The sequence below is a fragment of the Nansenia antarctica genome (genome assembly GCF_963989245.1).
Source record: "Nansenia antarctica genome assembly, chromosome: 9".
Taxonomy (NCBI): Eukaryota; Metazoa; Chordata; class Actinopteri; order Argentiniformes; family Microstomatidae; genus Nansenia; species Nansenia antarctica.
This window is the reverse complement of record NC_137679.1, coordinates 39,279,392-39,297,475: the sequence shown is the minus strand read 5'-3', so window position 1 is coordinate 39,297,475 and position 18,084 is coordinate 39,279,392. Positions and strand designations below refer to the sequence as shown.

The following is an 18,084-nucleotide window of genomic DNA, read 5'->3' as shown; positions in this document are numbered from 1 at the left end:
CCAATTTCACAATGCGCCTCAACCTCTCAGATTAAAGCCCACTTAAGATGCCACTACTACCACCCCCCTACCCCCCCCCCCCCCCCCCCCCCCTCCCTAACACACTTTCCCCTACTATTAGAAGTGTCATACACTGTTAAAAAACCTTCTGTGGTAACCATAGACAATCATCCAGTGGTTTTGGTGGTGAAACAACACATCAACAATTTTTACTAGGGCCGGTTAAAAAAATACTAAAAAACACTCTTACCCTCACTAAATAGCGATTAAAGTCCACCCTCGTTAACGAGGTGAGAGTAGATTTACTACTAGAGCTACTACTAAACAAACGTCTGGCCTGTCCCGGCCGGCCACTAGAGGGGTTGGGGGGTGTGGATGGAAGCATGGGAGGCTGTAGGGGATGGGGGAGGGAGGGGGAGAGAGAGAGAGAAAGGGATGGAGAGAGAGAGAGGGAGGGAGAGGGATAGAGAGGGAAGGAGAGGGATAGAGAGGGAGGGAGAGGGATAGAGGGAGGGAGGGAGGGGGAAAGAGAGAGAAAGGGATGGAGAGAGAGAGAGGGAGGGAGAGGGATAGAGAGGGAGGGAGAGGGATAGAGAGGGAGGGAGAGGGATAGAGGGAGGGAGGGAGGGGGAAAGAGAGAGAGAGCTAAAGAGAGGGAGAGGGAAAGAGAGAGAGAGAGAGAGCTAAAAAGAGAGGGGGGTGGGGGACCGGGACAGGGTTTGGGGGGGGGGATGGGGGGGGCATGTCTACCTCAGCACCTTCCTCCCTCCACTACACAATAACAACCACAGACCGCAGAAGAAGTTCTTACTCTGCCCCCCCCCGGGCTGCCATGGTAACGGGGTCCTCCACGTCCATCTCAGGGTTGGTGTAGCCCAGCGTCCCGGAGTAGCTCACCTCCTGAAGGGGGGAGGGAGAGAGGGAGTGGGAGAGAGAGAGAGAGAGGGAGAGGGAGAGAGGGAGAGAGAGGGGGGGAGAGGGAGAGAGAGAGAGAGGAAGAGAGTTAAAAGTTAAGTCAACAAAAAACCCCACAACAGATTAAACCATGGCAACAAAACATAGGTTTGATTTCATCAAGACTTTCTCAAGAGAAAATTCACTTAATCAATTTGCTATGGGTGTCAGTGACGGCAAAGAGAGAGACCATACTGCTGAAATACAGTTAGGCTCCAAGAGATTAATGGTCCTTTAATGTACCTCTAATCTGAACAATCTGGGCTCCCACACAACACAACTGTGTCTCATTGAGAAACACGCTGGCAGCATACGAAAAAAACAACTGTCAAAGTTGTTCCATTTTGGCCCCGGGGGCCGAGGGACTGGCGCGTCTTAAAATAGAAATCAAAACAAGCCCATTACGTAACGACGGGTGTTACGGACTGAAGTGGGGCGGACATGTTCTGTTGAAGGCATAATGGCGCTAATGACAGAGGCCAGACTGGACCGAAGGTCCGCCGCTCGTCTGATTGATTCAATCACGGACGACGAAGGCAGCTCCACGTGGCACACGGACAACGGCGTTTAGTCGTGTTTAAGGAGGGGCGGAGTTAACACTGGTACCGGAGTTAACACGGGTATTAGTAGTTGTATGTCAGTAAGGCATTAAAGGAAATAGAAAATAAAACAGAAAATGACGGAAAAGGTGTCGGCTGAAACAAATAGCTTATAGGGCCTACCCTTTTACACAAACCCAATGTGGGGCTAGAGTTAACACTCGTGGTGCTGAAGTTAACACTCTTGGTGTCCTGAGAGGGAGTGAGAACACACCTGCCTAGCCACTAGGTCTGCCTAAATGTTGCGGCTACAGTACATTCAAACTCTGTTAGCTAGGTACTTGGTGCTAATGTGGGCGTGAGCTAGGTTATTGGTTCTAGTGTGGATGTTAGCTAGGTTATTGGTTCTAGTGTGGATGTTAGCTAGGTTATTGGTTCTAGTGTGGATGTTAGCTAGGTTATTGGTTCTAGTGTAGATGTGAGCTAGGTTATTGGTTCTAGTGTAGATGTGAGCTAGGTTATTGGTTCTAGTGTAGATGTTAGCTAGGTTATTGGTTCTAGTGTGGGTGTTAGCTAGGTTATTGGTTCTAGTGTGGGTGTTAGCTAGGTTATTGGTTCTAGTGTAGATGTGAGCTAAGTTATTGGTTCTAGTGTAGATGTGAGCTAAGTTATTGGTTCTAGTGTATATGTTAGCTAAGTTATTGGTTCTAGTGTGGGTGTTAACTAGGTTATTGGTTCTAGTGTAGATGTTAGCTAAGTTATTGGTTCTAGTGTGGGCGTGAGCTAGGTTATTGGTTCTAGTGTAGATGTTAGCTAAGTTATTGGTTCTAGTGTAGATGTCAGCTAAGTTATTGGTTCTAGTATGGGTGTGAGCTAGGTTATTGGTTCCAGTGTGGGCGTGAGCTAGGTTTTTGGTTCTCGTCTGGGTGTTAGAGATGGCAGGGCTCTCGTGTGCCTTTGCCGGGCGCAGGTGGGTCCACAGCGGCTGGGTTCTACGCCGCCCATGCCAAGCCTAACAGGGAGTTACCATGGCTACCCCAGCAGGCAACCAATAACGGGAGAGTGCGGCCAAGGCTCACAGGGCAGTGTGGCTCGTGCGTGTGTGTGTGTGCGAGTGTGTGTGTGTCTACAGCATTACTTTGTGTCTGAACCTGTGTGTGTGTGCACGCGAGTATGTGTGTGTGCGCCTACAGCATTACTTTGTGTCTGAACCTGTGTGTGTGTGTGTCTACAGCATTACTTTGTGTGTGTGTGTGTGTGTGTGTGTGTGTGTGTGTGTGTGTGTGTGTGTGTGAGAGAGAGCTGATGAGTGTTTACACTGTGTGTATCAGTCGGGAGGTCAGTCCAGCCCTGTGCCAACAACACTCCGGCTGAATGTGACTCTGACCTCTGTGTCACCCACACACACACACACACACACACACACACACACACACCACGGCCAGGACAAACACCTCCGCCAACTTCTGCCTCTCAGCAGCTAGACGACAAACACTCCCTCACCTCCCTCTCCTCCCTCACCTCCCTCTCCTCCCTCTCCTCCCTCACCTGCCTCTCCTCCCTCCTTCCTCACCTCCCTCTCCTCCCTCACCTCCCTCTCCTCCCTCACCTCCCTCTCCTCCCTCACCTCCCTCACCTGCCTCTCCTCCCTCACCTCCCTCTCCTCCCTCACCTCCCTCACCTTCCTCACCTCCCTCTCCTCCCTCACCTGCCTCACCTCCCTCACCTCCCTCTCCTCCCTCACCTGGCTCTCCTCCCTCTCTTGCCTCACCTCCCTCACCTCCCTCTCCTGCCTCACCTGCCTCTCCTCCCTCTCCTCCCTCACCTCCCTCTCCTTCCTCTCCTGCCTCACCTCCCTCACCTGCCTCTCCTCCCTCACCTTCCTCTCCTGCCTCACCTCCCTCACCTGCCTCTCCTCCCTCACCTCCCTCTCCTCCCTCACCTCCCTCCTCCCTCTCCTCCCTCACCTCCCTCTCCTCCCTCACCTTCCTCTCCTGCCTCACCTCCCTCACCTCCCTCACCTGCCTCTCCTGCCTCACCTCCCTCACCTCACCTGCCTCTCCTCCCTCACCTCACCTGCCTCTCCTCCCTCACCTCACCTCCCTCACCTGCCTCTCCTCCCTCACCTGCCTCTCCTCCCTCACCTCCCTCACCTGCCTCACCTTCCTCTCCTGCCTCACCTCCCTCACCTCCCTCACCTGCCTCTCCTGCCTCACCTCCCTCACCTCCCTCACCTCACCTGCCTCTCCTCCCTCACCTCACCTGCCTCTCCTCCCTCACCTCACCTCCCTCACCTGCCTCTCCTCCCTCACCTGCCTCTCCTGCCTCACCTCCCTCACCTGCCTCTCCTCCCTCACCTCCCTCACCTGCCTCTCCTCCCTCACCTCCCTCTCCTCCCTCACCTGCCTCTCCTCCCTCACCTCCCTCACCTGCCTCACCTCCCTCACCTCCCTCACCTCCCTCACCTCCCTCACCTGCCTCTCCTCCCTCACCTCCCTCACCTCCCTCACCAACCCCACGGCAGATCACATTTCCACACAGGCCAACCAGGCTTCACATCCACCCCTGATGCAGCTTTATCACGGATAAAGAGATGGAATGAAAGTCTGTTAAAAAAAACATCCCAGTAATGAATCAAACCTAACAGCCGTAATCTAAATATGTCTAAAGCGGTTAAAGGCGTAGAAAAAAACCCTAGCTGGCCTTGTAGGTGTATCAGTGTGTGTGTGTGCGATACTTGAACTGTACTTGAGCTAGTTGAAACGCTGTGATCTTCTTTAGTCTTAAGGGTTAGGAGGCGATGACCTCAGGAGGAGGGACCGAAAGAAACACCTTCATTTTCCATCCCCTCTTCTCTTCTCTTCTCCCCTGTCCTCCCAGTCCCTCCCCTGCCCTGCCCAGTCCTCCCAGTCCCTCCCCTGCCCTGCCCAGTCCTCCCAGTCCCAGGGTAGGGGCTCAGCCTTGTCCAGTAGCCAGGCCTCTGCTGCTGTTGTTGCTGCTCTCACACACATCAGGTCACTGGCACGTTCCTCTTCAGGAAGAGGAAGTGACATCATATCCTTTGGCTTCCTGTCCCTTATTCAGTGAGGGAGCTGAGGAATGTCCCGACTGGCGTTTTCCCCTCTCCTTGTTTGTGTATGTGTGTGTGTGTGTGTGTCTAGGCGTGTCTGTGTGTGTCTCTGTGTCTCTCTGTGTCTCTTTGTGTGTGTCTCTGTGTGTGTGTGTGTGTGTGTGTGTCTCTGAGTGTGTGTGTGTGTGTGTGTGTCCTCTCCTCTGGAGGAATGTTCTAATAGGACTCCTCAGACACACACGGCGGCGCTGACAGATTGACCACCTCATTATTACACACCCACAACAGTCGGGTCGCCGTGGGTTACGGTCACGCCGGATCATCTGTGTTGGGCGCGCGCCCTCTGGGCGTGGGCGACACTTCCCTCTTGTGTGTGTGTGTGTGTGTGTGTGAGAGAGTGTGTGAGAGTATGTGTGTGAGAGTGTGTGTCTGAGAGTGTGTGCGAGTGTGTGTGAGTGAGTGTGCGTGTGACTATGAGTGAGTGTGTGTGTGTGTGGGTGTGCGTGTGACTATGAGTGTGTGTGTGTGTGTGTGTGTGTGTGTATGTCTCCATGTCTGCCTGAGGTAACAGGTGTGGGGTTTCCAGTCTGTCCACCAGCGAGCAGTAAACAAGCAGCAGCAGTGAGGTCCATTAGGAACCGATCAGAGAGCAGCCATTGGACGATTAGTTCGCGTCAAACCCGATCTGGAGGAGAGAGAGCGGAGCTTCCTGGATGTGACAGTGAGCCTCCCCGCTGGCACCTCTGATGGCTGGATCAGTTACACAGGGAGGCCAAGGGAGGCCTGGGGGTGGAGGGAGGCCTTGGGAACTCAATACAACACACACACGTCTTCTCTTTAATAAGCTACAGGTTGTACTCTGAGGAGGTTTGGGTTTTCAGACATCATTACTGAAAACCAGAGGTTTTAGGGAGGAGGAGGAGGAGGAGGAAGGAGGTGGAGGAAGAGGAGGGAGGTGGAGGGAGAGGAGGAGGAGGGGGAGGGGGAGGGGGAGGAGGAGGTGGAGGGGGAAGAGGTTTCAGGGAGGAGGAGGAGGAGGAGGTGGACGTGGAGGAGGAGGACGTGGAGGAGAAGGGGGTGGGGGGGGGGGGACTGGAAAGAGCATGAAGAATGTCCGCAAACAGGGCAAGGAAAGGACAAACAAATGTCATGGCGATTTGTTGCCATGACGATGCAATCTGCCCTGAGAGTACAACATTAGCGTCCAGCGCCTGGGCCCGGGCCAGCGATCAAACACTGATATCTGCTGTGGCCTGGAGACACATACACACACACACACACACACACACAGACACACACAGACAGACACACACAGGCTCGCACACACTCACACAGACAGGCACGCACGCGCACACACACACACACACACACACACACACACACAGACAGACAGACAGACAGACAGACAGGCATGCACACACGCACACACACACACAGAGCTACCTCTGTTCTTCTCATCTTGTACTTTTACAAACACACACACGGACACATACACACACACACGCACGTCCTCTGTGTCTCAGTTGGTAGACCTATGGTGCTAACAACAACACTTGTTGGTTGTGGGTTCAATTCCTGCTAGGACCATATATACTGAAACATGTATGTGCAATGTAAGTCGCTTTGGATAAAAGCATCCGCTAAATGGCGTGTGTGTGTCCTGCTCTCCCAGGGAGGGGGTGAAGGTGGGGGGTGCGTGGGGGTACCCTACCTTGATGATCTTGGGGATCCCAGGGTCGTTCCCCGCGGGGCTCTTGCAGGAGTCTCTGGCGTCCTGGCGGTGGCGCTGTCTGACGATGTACTCATACGTACTCAGCCTGTTCCACACTGGGGGGGGAGGGGGCAGTGAGTAACACACACACACACATGCAGTCACACAGACACAGGTCTGTCCATATATATATACACACACACACACACACACAGGTCTGTACATATATACACACACACACACACAGGTCTGTACACATATATACACACATACATATACACACACATGCACGCACGCACGCACACACACACACACACACACACACACACACACACACACACAGGACGCTCCTGTACGGCGTAGCTGACAACAGCCTCTCTCCTGCCCCCCTGTGGTGCTGGTGGTCACTGCATGCGGCCCTGACACAACTCTCTCTCTCTATGAATGAATGAATGAATGAATGGTCTTTATTGTCATTAATACAGTACAGGTACCAAACAACGAAATTTGAGAGGGGGGGCTCCCCTGGTGCTAGGAAAAAAAAACTAAAAACAAGAAGGGAAAGGAGCTGGTTTACATAAATAAAGGCTATGTACACTATCCACTATACTATACTATACAAATAAAACACTGTGCTGTACTCTATGCTATGCTATACCTATTCTAACATTTCCTATTCTCTGAACCTTATGTACCCGAGGGTTGTCATATTGCACATAGTGTTATTGCACATTCATTTAAAGTGTCGCAGTTTGCAGGTTTGAAATGTACACAGTTGTGTTTCAGTATTACACTTGATTTCAATCTAGTAGCTGCCATCAATTTGTCTAGATTGTCCAGGGCCTAGAACCTTTGCTGTGTTCAGGGCCTGGATGGCCCTGGGGTAGAAGCTGAGCTTCAGTCTGTTTGTCCTTGCGAACATGGTCCTGAACCGCCTGTTCGAGGGCAGCCGAGCAAAGTGTTCGTACCCAGGGTGGGATGGGTCTCTGGAGATCTTGGAGGCCTTCCTGAGGCAGCGTGTGTTGTACAGCTCTTCTAGAGATGGGAGGGGGGCGCCGGTGATCTTCTGGGCCGATCTCACGACTCTCTGTAGCGCATCCCTCTCTGCGGCTGTGCAGCTGGAGAACCAGATGCAGATGCAGTAGGTGAGGATGCTCTCCACTGCGCAGCGGTAGAAGGTCACCAGTATCTCCTGTCTGGTGTGGTCCTTCCTGAGGACTCTCAGGAAGAAGAGCCGCTGTTGTGCCTGTATGTGCACCCCCTGTATGTGCACCCCCAGGAATCGGAGGGTTGAGACTCTCTCCACGCTCCCTCCATCGACGAGCAGGGGCTGGACCTCAGATTTTTTCCTCCTGAAGTCCACGATGATTTCCTGGGTCTTTGACTGGTTCAGCAGCAGGTTGTTAACCTTGCACAGCTTGCTCAGCTGCTCTACCGCATCCCTGTACGCCGCCTCGTCCCCCCCCCCCGAGATGCAGACCACCACTATGACAGAACCCCCATACCTCCCATCTTCCTAACGTTACTGAGTCACAGCTGACCTAGAGTGTCGGTAGTGGAGTGTGTGTGTGTGTGTGTGTGTGTGTGTGTGTGTGTACAGACCTGTGCATGCGTGTGTGTGTGTGTGTGTGTGTATGTGTGACTGTGCGTATGTATGCATGTCTGTGTGTGTTACTCACTCCCCTTCCCTGTGTGTGTGTGTGTGTGTGTGTGTGTGTGTGTGTGTGTGTGCAGTGACGTGTGTCTTCAGGGCATTGTTTACCCTGAGCGCTCTGTGAAAGATGGCACTAATTAGCTCATTGTCCGGTGGGACATGACACAGGCGCTATTTATAACCCGGGTGGATCCGCATGCTCGGTTGGAGCTGGGTAACATGGTCTGGAGCAGGACCTGACATACATGATGGAGGAGGAGGGGGGGGGGGGCTGATGGAGGAGAAGGAGGAGGGAGGGGGGGGGGGGGGGGGCTGGTGGAGGAGGAGGAGAGGACTAAGCCTGTAACAATTGTGAAATAATTGTCTAATGGCAATCTTGACTGTGCTCCAACACGCTAGCTCGCTAGCTGGCTAACAACGAGGAACATCGCCGTAGCTAGATAGCTGCTCTGCATAGTTAAGCACATCACAGCATGCTAGATAGAACATGAACACGCTAAAAACACATAACTAGATGACACACAGTCCATTTTTTATCGATGAGGAGGATACATTTACATTTATGTTCAGAAATGTGTTTTATGGTAATAAATATAGAGGTGTGGTTTACTTCATAGCTCGCTGTGTTATTTATTACATTATCTGGGTCACATAACAGTGAAACAATTATATTGTTAATCGCAATTACTTCTAAGACAATTCATTGTACGGCAACATGTTTAATTGTTACAGACTGAGAGAGGACTTGACAGAGGAGGAGGGGGACGAGGAGGAGGTTTAGGTGTTTCTCAGAAATGCATATTCAGCATTGACACGCACTGAAAAATCCATGTCAAAACACTTAACACTAGAACAGCCGTGCCTTTTTTACCTACTAAAAGAGCCCCTCTTTACAATGCTCAAGCTGCTATTTACACACAATGACCACTACTTGGCTGCTGGTAAATTAGCCTGCTTCCTACACAGAAAAACTGCAAAATAGCTTCATACTAGCTTATCCTGATGTGATTTAGAAAATGTAAGGATACCGGGTGGTAGAACACAGATATCTAGGAAAAGTCATGAAAGGAGGGTCCTGAAATTGCTGAAATGAAATGAGAGTGCAAAGATATAAACATTTTCTTTACTCACAAATGACCCCTCATGGCTGTTCTAGTGTTAAAAGGGCAAGCTAACCGAGAGCCAAGATGGCTTCTCACACGGAGAGGTCAGCAACAACAACAACAGCGTAATGGTTACAGCCTGTGTCGTTGTTGGCTCCCAGACGCCATCTTTGTTGAAACAAGGTGTGTGTGTGCTCGTGGTATCCATGGTAACCGGAGGCAGCAGGCACTTGAGTGGTCGGGTCTGTCTCAGACAAATGGTGTTTGACAGAGTGTACAGTCCAGTCCACACACACACGCACACACACACATGCACACGCACACACACACACACACACACACACACACACGCTTGGTCTCCTCATCTCCACACCAGCTGCTGGCACATTCACAAACTGCCCTGCATATGTCACCCCGTGCGGCATGTGTGAGAGATAATACAAGCCATTGTTTCATAGCCATGCTATTAGCATGATATTAGCATGTATATTAGCACGGTCGGGAGTGTTCTGTAGGCGTGCAGTGGAGCAGCATTGTTTTACAGGCATGATATTAGCATGTATATTAGCATGTACAGTCGGGGGAGAATGCTGTAGGCGTGCAGTGGGGAAGCTTTGTGTTGATGTTAACAGGGTGCCTCTCTGTAGCTGTTATAGAGACAGAAGTAGAGGCAGATATCTCCTCATGGTTATAGAGACAGAAGTAGCAGGACAACCCACACACACACACACACACACACACACACACACACACACACACACACACTGACTCACTCACACAGAGAGGTAGATGTGGAAGCAACACAGATGGCCCAACAGCAAGACAACACACACACACACGCACACACACACACACACACACACACAAAAGCACACACCGACCCATCCCCAGACTCACTGAGGTAGAGGTGGAAGCAGAGCAGGTGTCCCAGCAGCAGGGCGGCCAGCAGGCCCAAGGCGATGGAGACCCCGGCCAGGGCAGGGATGGCGGCGTCCCCCGTGATGACGGGCGCCACGGGCAGGAACACGAACCACACCACCGTCTCATTCTGCACTGGAGGGGCGACACAGGCAGGCTAGCATGTTAGCACGCTAGGCAAGGCTAATGTATTTGTACTCACTCTAGGAGCTGTTAAAAGGCCAGCCTCAGATGATCTGAGGGATCTAGCAGGTTCATAAGGCACTACTAGCCTAGGACATCGATTTTTTAATCTGTATTTATTTACAGTAGAGAAACTATACAGGGGGGTAGAGAGGGGATGAGGAGGTCTTTTAGGTCAGTTAAGATGTAGCCTGAAGAGATGGAGGTCTTCAATGTACGGCAGGAGAGATGGGGAGTGACTCTGCAGGCCTGACAGCAGTGGGAAGCTCGTTCCACTAGCGGGGGCAGATACAAACGACCATCCGGTAGTTCCAGGAGGTCGTAGAGGGAGTTACCTTGGAAGCGTTTGTCTGAGAGGTCGTAGAGGAAGTTACCTTGGAAGTGTTTGTCTGAGAGGTTGTAGAGGGAGTTACCTTGGAAGTGTTTGTCTGAGCGGTTGTAGAGGGAGTTACCTTGGAAGTGTTTGTCTGAGAGGTCGTAGAGGAAGTTACCTTGGAAGTGTTTGTCTGAGAGGTTGTAGAGGAAGTTACCTTGGAAGTGTTTGTCTGAGAGGTCGTAGAGGAAGTTACCTTGGAAGTGTTTGTCTGAGAGGTCGTAGAGGGAGTTACCTTGGAAGTGTTTGTCTGAGTGGTTGTAGAGGAAGTTACCTTGGAAGTGTTTGTCTGAGCGAAGCTTCGAGGGGTCCAGGAAGAACTCTATGAAGACGTAGCTGGCCATGACCACCACCAGGAAGATCCCCAGGAGGGCCGAGATCACACTGTTCAGGAACAGCCTGGGAGGGAGGAAGGGAGGGAGGGGAGGGAGGGGAGGGGAGGGGGGGGGAGGGAGGGGAGGGGAGGGAGGGGAGGGAGGGGAGGGAGGGAGGGAGGGAGGGGGGGGTGCAAAAGAGAATGTGTGTGAGAGAAGGAGAGAGAGAGAGAGAGAGAGAGAGAGAGAGAGAGAGAGAGTGACAGTGTGTGTGTGTGTGTGTGACAGAGAAGAGGGGGAGGGAGAAAAAGAGGGCGAGAGAGTGAGGGAGGGAGGGAGGGATGAATGAGAGGGCAGGTTACTCCCAACAACAACAACCAACGCCAACTCGTTGAACACAAGTTTAAGAAAACTTAAAAGGCTTTTATAATTTATAAAAAAGTAAAAGTTGACAGGAAAGGACACAGAAAAAACATCTGAAACATCTGAAAAGACTAGCGACAGCAGACAGCCTAATGATCCGCCACAACGATCAATCCCAGACCCTGGTGAGAGGCGCTGTCTGCAGCAGTGAGCCACCAGCTGTCCTTGAGTCTGTTGTGGACAGCAACCCAGTCTGGTAACCATGCGTCTGGTCTGGGATCAGGGGGGTATTCCATCAACATTGCTAAAGGAAAATCCAGGCTTATTTCTGATAAAAAATAAACCTGGATTTTTCTTTTTTTTCATAAGTCTCACGAGACTTATATAGATATAGAATAAGCCTGGATTTTCCTTTAGCAATGTTGATGGAATACCCCCCAGGGCAGCGCCACACCTGTCTGTGCCAGCCTGGTTGTGTGTAGCCATGCCCCAACAACACAACAGACTTCAGTCTCGCGAGACTATAAAATAAGCCTGGATTTTCCTTTAGCGACGTTGATGGAATACCCCCCAGGTTGGCAGTCTTACAAGTACACAAGCAGGCTCAATTAACAACATCATCAACAACAACAACAACAACAACATCATTGTTATGCATGTGTTGTTATGCAGTCTGTGTTGTTGCACATGGCGACAGAGCCTTTATGAACTATGACGTGGCAAAGGCGTAAAGCCACTTTGGGTAAAGCACCAGAGTGTGTGTGTGTGTGTGTGTGTGTGTGTGTGTGTGTGTGTGTGTGTGTGTCTGTGTGTCTGTGTGTGTGTGTGTGTGTGTGTGTGTGTACGTGCGTGCGCGTGTGTGCGTGTGCGTGTATGTGTGCGTGTATGTATGTGTGTGTGCGTGGCGACGAGTGTTGCATGTGTTGCATGGCGACACAGCCAGGCTGGCAGACAGATGTGACACGCTGCTGCCCAGCTGCTCCCAGACCAGGCGCATGGTTACCATGGTCACCAGACTGGATTAACTGTCCACTGTAACAGACTCAACAACAGCTGGTGGCACTACACTCCTACTGACCCGTGACACATGGACGCATATCCGGAAATAATCTGCTTTCTAAAGGCCTAATAGCCGGTCGTTGTGTGTAAATAGCAGCTTAGCATTGTAAAGAGGGGCTCTTTTAGTAGGTAAAAAAGGCACGGCTGTTCGAGTGTTAAAGGCCTAATAGCTAATGTGTCTGTTGACCACAGGGGAGGCTGGTGGAGGTAGAAATCGGAGGACGGAGGCTCATTGTAATTATGCATGGGATGGAAATGAATGAGTGTTCGATAACAGGACCGTTCCTCATTTCCCTCTCTCTCTCTTTCTTTTTCTCTCCCTCACACTACACTCCCCCCCTCTCTTTCTCTCTCTCCCTCTCCCTCCCTCTTTCTCTCACACTCTCCTCCCCCCCCCTCTCTCTCTCTTTTTCTTTCACTCTCCTCCACCCCCCCTCTCCCTCCCTCTTTCTCTCACACTCTCCTCTCCCCCCTCTCTCTCTCTCTTTTTCTTTCACTCTCCTCCACCGCCCCCCTCTCTCTCTCTCTCTCTCTCTCTCTCTCTCTCTCTCCCTCCCTCCATCCTTCACTCCGTTGTTCCATGCCTTTACAATGAGCCACGTCCTCGGGTCGACCATCACTTGGTCCTCTGTGTGTTTCAGGTGGTAGAGGCGTAGAGCAAGGAGCTAACAAATTCTTGAGCTTACACAATCTGTAGTTTCAGCACATGTAACTGGAAACTGACCCGGTTGGCCTGACCTGGTCGACCTGACCTGACACACACATATATATATGTATATATATATTACATGGGGCTAGTTCCCCCCCCCCCTGTGGTTCAAGTCATGTGTAAAAGCCACGATGCCCTGAAGCTCCGCTAACGCATGCATGACCCAGTTCTGTATCGTCAACCCTCTGAATATTTATGATCCAGGTCACGACTAAAAGCCTTCAGCGTGTGAGTGTGTGTGTGTGTGTGTGTGTGTGTGTGAGAGAGAGAGTGTGTGTGTGTGTGAGTGTGCGTGTGTGTGTGCATGTGAGTGTGTTTTTTTCAGCTAAAAGCCCTGCTGACTGACCCCTGTGGGTCTTCAAAATGCCACGTCGACAATCAGGCTCACTGTAATCATAAAGGATATAACAGCCACAGCAGAATAGAGGGAAGATGTTCTTCTTAGAAAGAAAGACACACTCTTCTGAGAATAATATCACACCGGAACAAACAGGTTGATTGTAAAACACACAGCACACTGTTTGTGTTCTCTGGCCCAAGGGTAACCTGGGTGTACTGTCATGCAACCTCTCCTCTGGTAAGGAGAGAGAAAGGGGGGGGGGGGGGGAGAAGGAGAGGAGAGGAGAGGGGGAGGGAGAGACAGAGAGAGTGAGAGTGAGAGAGGGAAAGGGAATGGGAGAGGGAAAGGGAGAGAGAGCGAGGAACAGAGAGAGAGAGAGAGAGAGAGAGAGAGAGAGAGAGAGAGAGAGAGAGAGAGAGAGAGCGAGAGAGACAGAGTAAGGAGAGAGAGAGAGAGACAGAGAGAGAGATGCTCACCAGTAGTTGCGGCTGCCCACACAGTTGTTGAGCCAGCGGCAGTGGTGGTCAAAGCTGGCCACACACTTGTTACAGGCACTGCAGTGCTTCGACTTGCCCCCCCTGCAACACACACACACACACACACACACACACACACACACACACACACACACACACACACACACACACAGTTATATGGCTGCTTCTCCTCAATTCCAATTGACCAAAGTGATGATCAAAAATGAATGTGTGAGTGGGACTGGACTGAGAGATGGGGGGAGGTGGGGGGGCTGGGGGGAAAGATGGGGGGGCTGGAGGGAGAGATGGGGGGGCTGGGGGGAAAGATGGGGGGGCTGGGGGGAGTGATGGGGGGTGGTGGGGGAGGGCTGGGGAAAGAGAGAGTAAGTGACGCTGAAACACATTTCGAAGCTCTCGTTAGCAAGTGGAGCATGAGCTCTGCCAGACTCTCTCTCTCTCTCTCTCCATCTATCACCTCATCCCTCTCTCATCCCCAGGCGCGTTACTCCTCTTCTCGCCTTCTGCTCTCCACCCCCCCACATCTACCACTCTCCTCTTTTTCCTCCTCCTCCTCCTCCTCTCCCCACTTTCTCACTCACACACACACCGCAGTCTACCATCCTGTCCTCATCCACGTCCTCCTCCTCTCCTCTCCTCCTCATCAGTCATCCATGTCTCCCCTCCTCTCCCCTCCTGTCCTCTCCATGTCTCCCCTCCTCTACCCCCTCCTCTCCCCTCCTGTCCTCTCCATGTCTCCCCTCCTCTCCATCTCTCCCCACCTCCCCTCCTGTACCTCCTCCTCCTCTCCCCTCCTGTCCTCTCCATGTCTCCCCTCCTCTCCTCTCCATCTCTCCCCACCTCCCCTCATGTCCTCTCCATGTCTTCCCTCCTCTCCCCTACATGTCTCCCCAACTCTCCTCCTGTAAACCCCTCCTCTTCCCTCCTGTCCTCTCCATCTCTCCCCTCCTGTCCTCTCCATCTCTCCCCTCCTGTCCTCTCCATCTCTCCCCTCCTGTCCTCTCCATCTCTCCCCAACTCTCCTCCTCTACCCTCATGTCCTTTCCATCTCTCCCCTCCTTTCCTCTCCCCTCCTGTTCTCTCCTGCTGGCCTCCTTCTCTTTTGCCCAGACACAGCAGCAACAGCAGCACCGGGGGGGCTTTCCACTCCATCAGTCAGTCAGTCAGTCAGTCAGTCAGTCAGTCAGTCAGTGGGGTGTGGTACTTTCTTCTACCCTGGCCCTAGCATAGATTTCTTATGATGACTGATGGATAGATGATTCGTTTACTTAGACAGAATGTACTTGTTGTCACTCACTTTGGATTAAGGCGTCTGCTAAATGCCAAAAATCGTAACGTAATGTAATGTGCCCCCCCCCCCCCCCCCTCTCATCTGACCCCATTAACACGGAGCCAGGAACTCAGGCTCACTGACTTCTTCCGATGACCTCAATCCAGTCTGCCTGCCACAGTACTGCATGTTACCCACATCACCGCCATCAAACCATCGATAGAGAGAAGAGAGAAGAGAGAGAGAGAGAGAGAGAGGGAGAGGGAGAGGGAGAGGGAGGGTTGATTTGACCCAAAACGGAAAAAAAACACGTAGTCCTCTGTGGCTCAGTTGGTAGAGCATTGCGCTAACAACGCTTAGGTTGTGTGTTAGTTTCGGTTCCTGCTGGGACCAGATATACAGAAAGATGTATGCACTCACTGCAATGTAAGAGTCGCTTTGGATGAAAGTGTCAGCTGGCGTAAATGGCGTATCCCTCTTATCTCTCACCCCCTTCTCATCCCCTTCTCTCTTCTCACCCCCTTCTCTCTTCTCACCCCCTTCTCTCTTCTCATCCCCTTCTCTCTTCTCACCCCCTTCTCTCTTCTCACCCCCTTCTCTCTCATCCCCTTCTCTCTCACCCCTTCTCTCTTCTCATCCCCTTCTCTCTTCTCATCCTTCTCTCTCACCCCCTTCTCTCTTCTCATCCCCTTCTCTCTCACCCCCTTCTGACACATATTATTATTATTATAATTATTATTATATTATTATATATATATTAACTTACACGTCCACTTGGCAGAGGTAGCAGTGGCAGTTCTCTATGACGTGGGCGTGCTTGGAGCGGTCGAACACGGGGACGGGCCCCTTGTAGCTCTTGGCGCGGACGTTGTAGTCGGCCGGGTCGATGGAGACCGCCATCAGGTGGACGAACAGGTGGCACACGAACATGATGCCCGTGCACTGGGGGGGTGGGGGGGTTAAGGGCTGGCCACACCGTGCACCGTGGAAATAGTCATATGAATAAATAAGAAATAACATGGAAATAGTACTGTGTAATAATGTGATCTTCTGTGGCTCAGTTTGGTTAGAGCATGGCGCTAAGATAACACGTAGGTTGTGGGTTCGATTCCTGTTGGGATCATATATACTGAAAAATGTATGCAGTCAATGCAGTGTAAGGAAGTCGCTTTGGATAACAGCGTCAGCTACAGTAAATGGCATCCGTTATATTATATATGAATATAAAAGTTATACAATAACAAACACAAAAGGTACGTAGTCGTCGTGCGTGTTCTGTTCTGTTACCTATAGAGCTGGGGCCAGTGTCATCTCACATCCAGAGTTCTGTTCTGTTACCTATAGAGCTGGGGCCAGTGTCATCTCACATCCAGAGTTCTGTTCTGTTACCTATAGAGCTGGGGCCAGTGTCATCTCACATCCAGAGTTCTGTTCTGTTACCTATAGAGCTGGGGCCAGTGTCATCTCACATCCAGAGCGGGATGGAACCCAGCAGTGGCCAATGAACAACCAACAAAAACTAAAGCACAAGTCCTGGGCACTGCTGTGAAAAACACTTTCACTGCCTTTGTGAGTCCAGTCGCTATGCTGTCATTGGGCCATGGGGGAGACCTCTACATCCCCTCTACAGTTTCTCTACTGTAAATAATTACATTAAAAAAAGCATTGTGACTGCCGATGGCCCCAGGCCCGAGCACAGAGTAATTTGTTCTTCTAAATGCCTTCTATAAGCAGCAGCATCCGCACAGTGCACACTCAAATCAATCTGTGCAGCAAAAATCATTAATTTATTCTAAGCTTCCGGTCATAAGACCTTTGTAGTTGTAGTTTTATATCAAATATACGGAGAATTGAAGTCTGTATCTCTACATTCTGGGAAGTCGTAGTTAACAATTCAGTCTGCCTGGGGACAGTGCTTCTTCTAAATGCCAAAAATCTAAATGTAAAGGTGCAGGATACGATGTAGCCCGCTGGGACCCAGTGGGGGGGCAGCAGGGGGACGAACACTCCGAAGCCGGTGACGGCGAAGAAGAGGTAGAGGAGCCAGGCCAGCAGCTGGAAGGGGTGGGGGGGCCAGCTCCAGCCGTTGGTCCGGGAGCACAGGGGCAGGTCGGCCCGGCGCACCCCGCCGCCCTCGCTCACGGGCTCCGTGCGGTTGGGGGTCTTACTGCACACATCCATAAGGGAGGGGTTGCCTTCTGAGAGAGAGAGACAGAGAGAGGAATAGATGGATGGATGGATGGATAGATAAATATAGAGAGGTAGGTAGATGGATTGATGGATAGGGATCTGTTCTTACTGCACACATCCATAAGGGAGGGGTTGCCTTCTGTAGAGAGAGAGAGAGAGGGGGGGGGGAATAGATGGATGGATGGATAGATAAATATAGATCGGTAAGTAGATGGATTGATGGCTAGAGAGATACATGGATGGATAGGTGGATAAGTAGATGGGTGCATAGATAGATAGATACTTTATTGATCCCTGAGGGGAAATTCAGGTGTAACAGCAGTTCAGACCACAAAACAACAACAAAATAAACAATTGAATAATAAGCTTGAGACAGCAGTATTTAAAATAGAAGATAGATGAAAATACAAAATAAAGATAGACCAATAGACATTTGGGACTTTATATACAGTAAGTAAGATTTAACGTAGAGCAAAGGACACTCTCTCTGATCATTACTGCTCGTATGTGTCCATCTACAGTGTCATCCTCAGGAAATGAGGATATTGACCTCTCTGTTGCCTGAACTGTGAGTCACTATTCAATGCCGATGACAGGTGATTAGAGATTAGAACAACTTGTAAAATGTAGCTCACATTTGTAGATGTATTATCAGAATAATACAATCAGTGAGATTGTGTGTTAAACTGTGCATACAGCCTTCATCTGGACAACACGACTTCATAGGGCAGCGCTATGATAGAAACAATGGTTGCATATTTGAATTGAAGTGCTAAACTCACTACTCAATATCACTTGTAATTCTTCTATTTCCAATCGACTGATAAGGCCAGGGAATTG

The 18,084-nt window shown here is 51.0% G+C and overlaps 1 protein-coding gene across 1 annotated transcript in view; it reads right to left on the bottom strand.

The window, feature by feature from the left end:
- Positions 1–17,235, bottom strand: part of zdhhc1 (zDHHC palmitoyltransferase 1) — a gene marked incomplete at both ends in the record, with an annotated part of 25,444 nt that extends 8,209 nt beyond the window's left edge. The window contains 7 exons of the mRNA XM_080539770.1: positions 812–900; positions 6,275–6,390; positions 9,929–10,084; positions 10,780–10,904; positions 13,767–13,868; positions 15,821–15,996; positions 17,014–17,235. Of these exons, the coding sequence (XP_080395896.1) occupies positions 812–900; positions 6,275–6,390; positions 9,929–10,084; positions 10,780–10,904; positions 13,767–13,868; positions 15,821–15,996; positions 17,014–17,235 (986 nt within the window). The remainder of the gene's footprint in view (positions 1–811; positions 901–6,274; positions 6,391–9,928; positions 10,085–10,779; positions 10,905–13,766; positions 13,869–15,820; positions 15,997–17,013) is intronic.
- Positions 17,236–18,084: the final 849 nt, after the last annotated feature.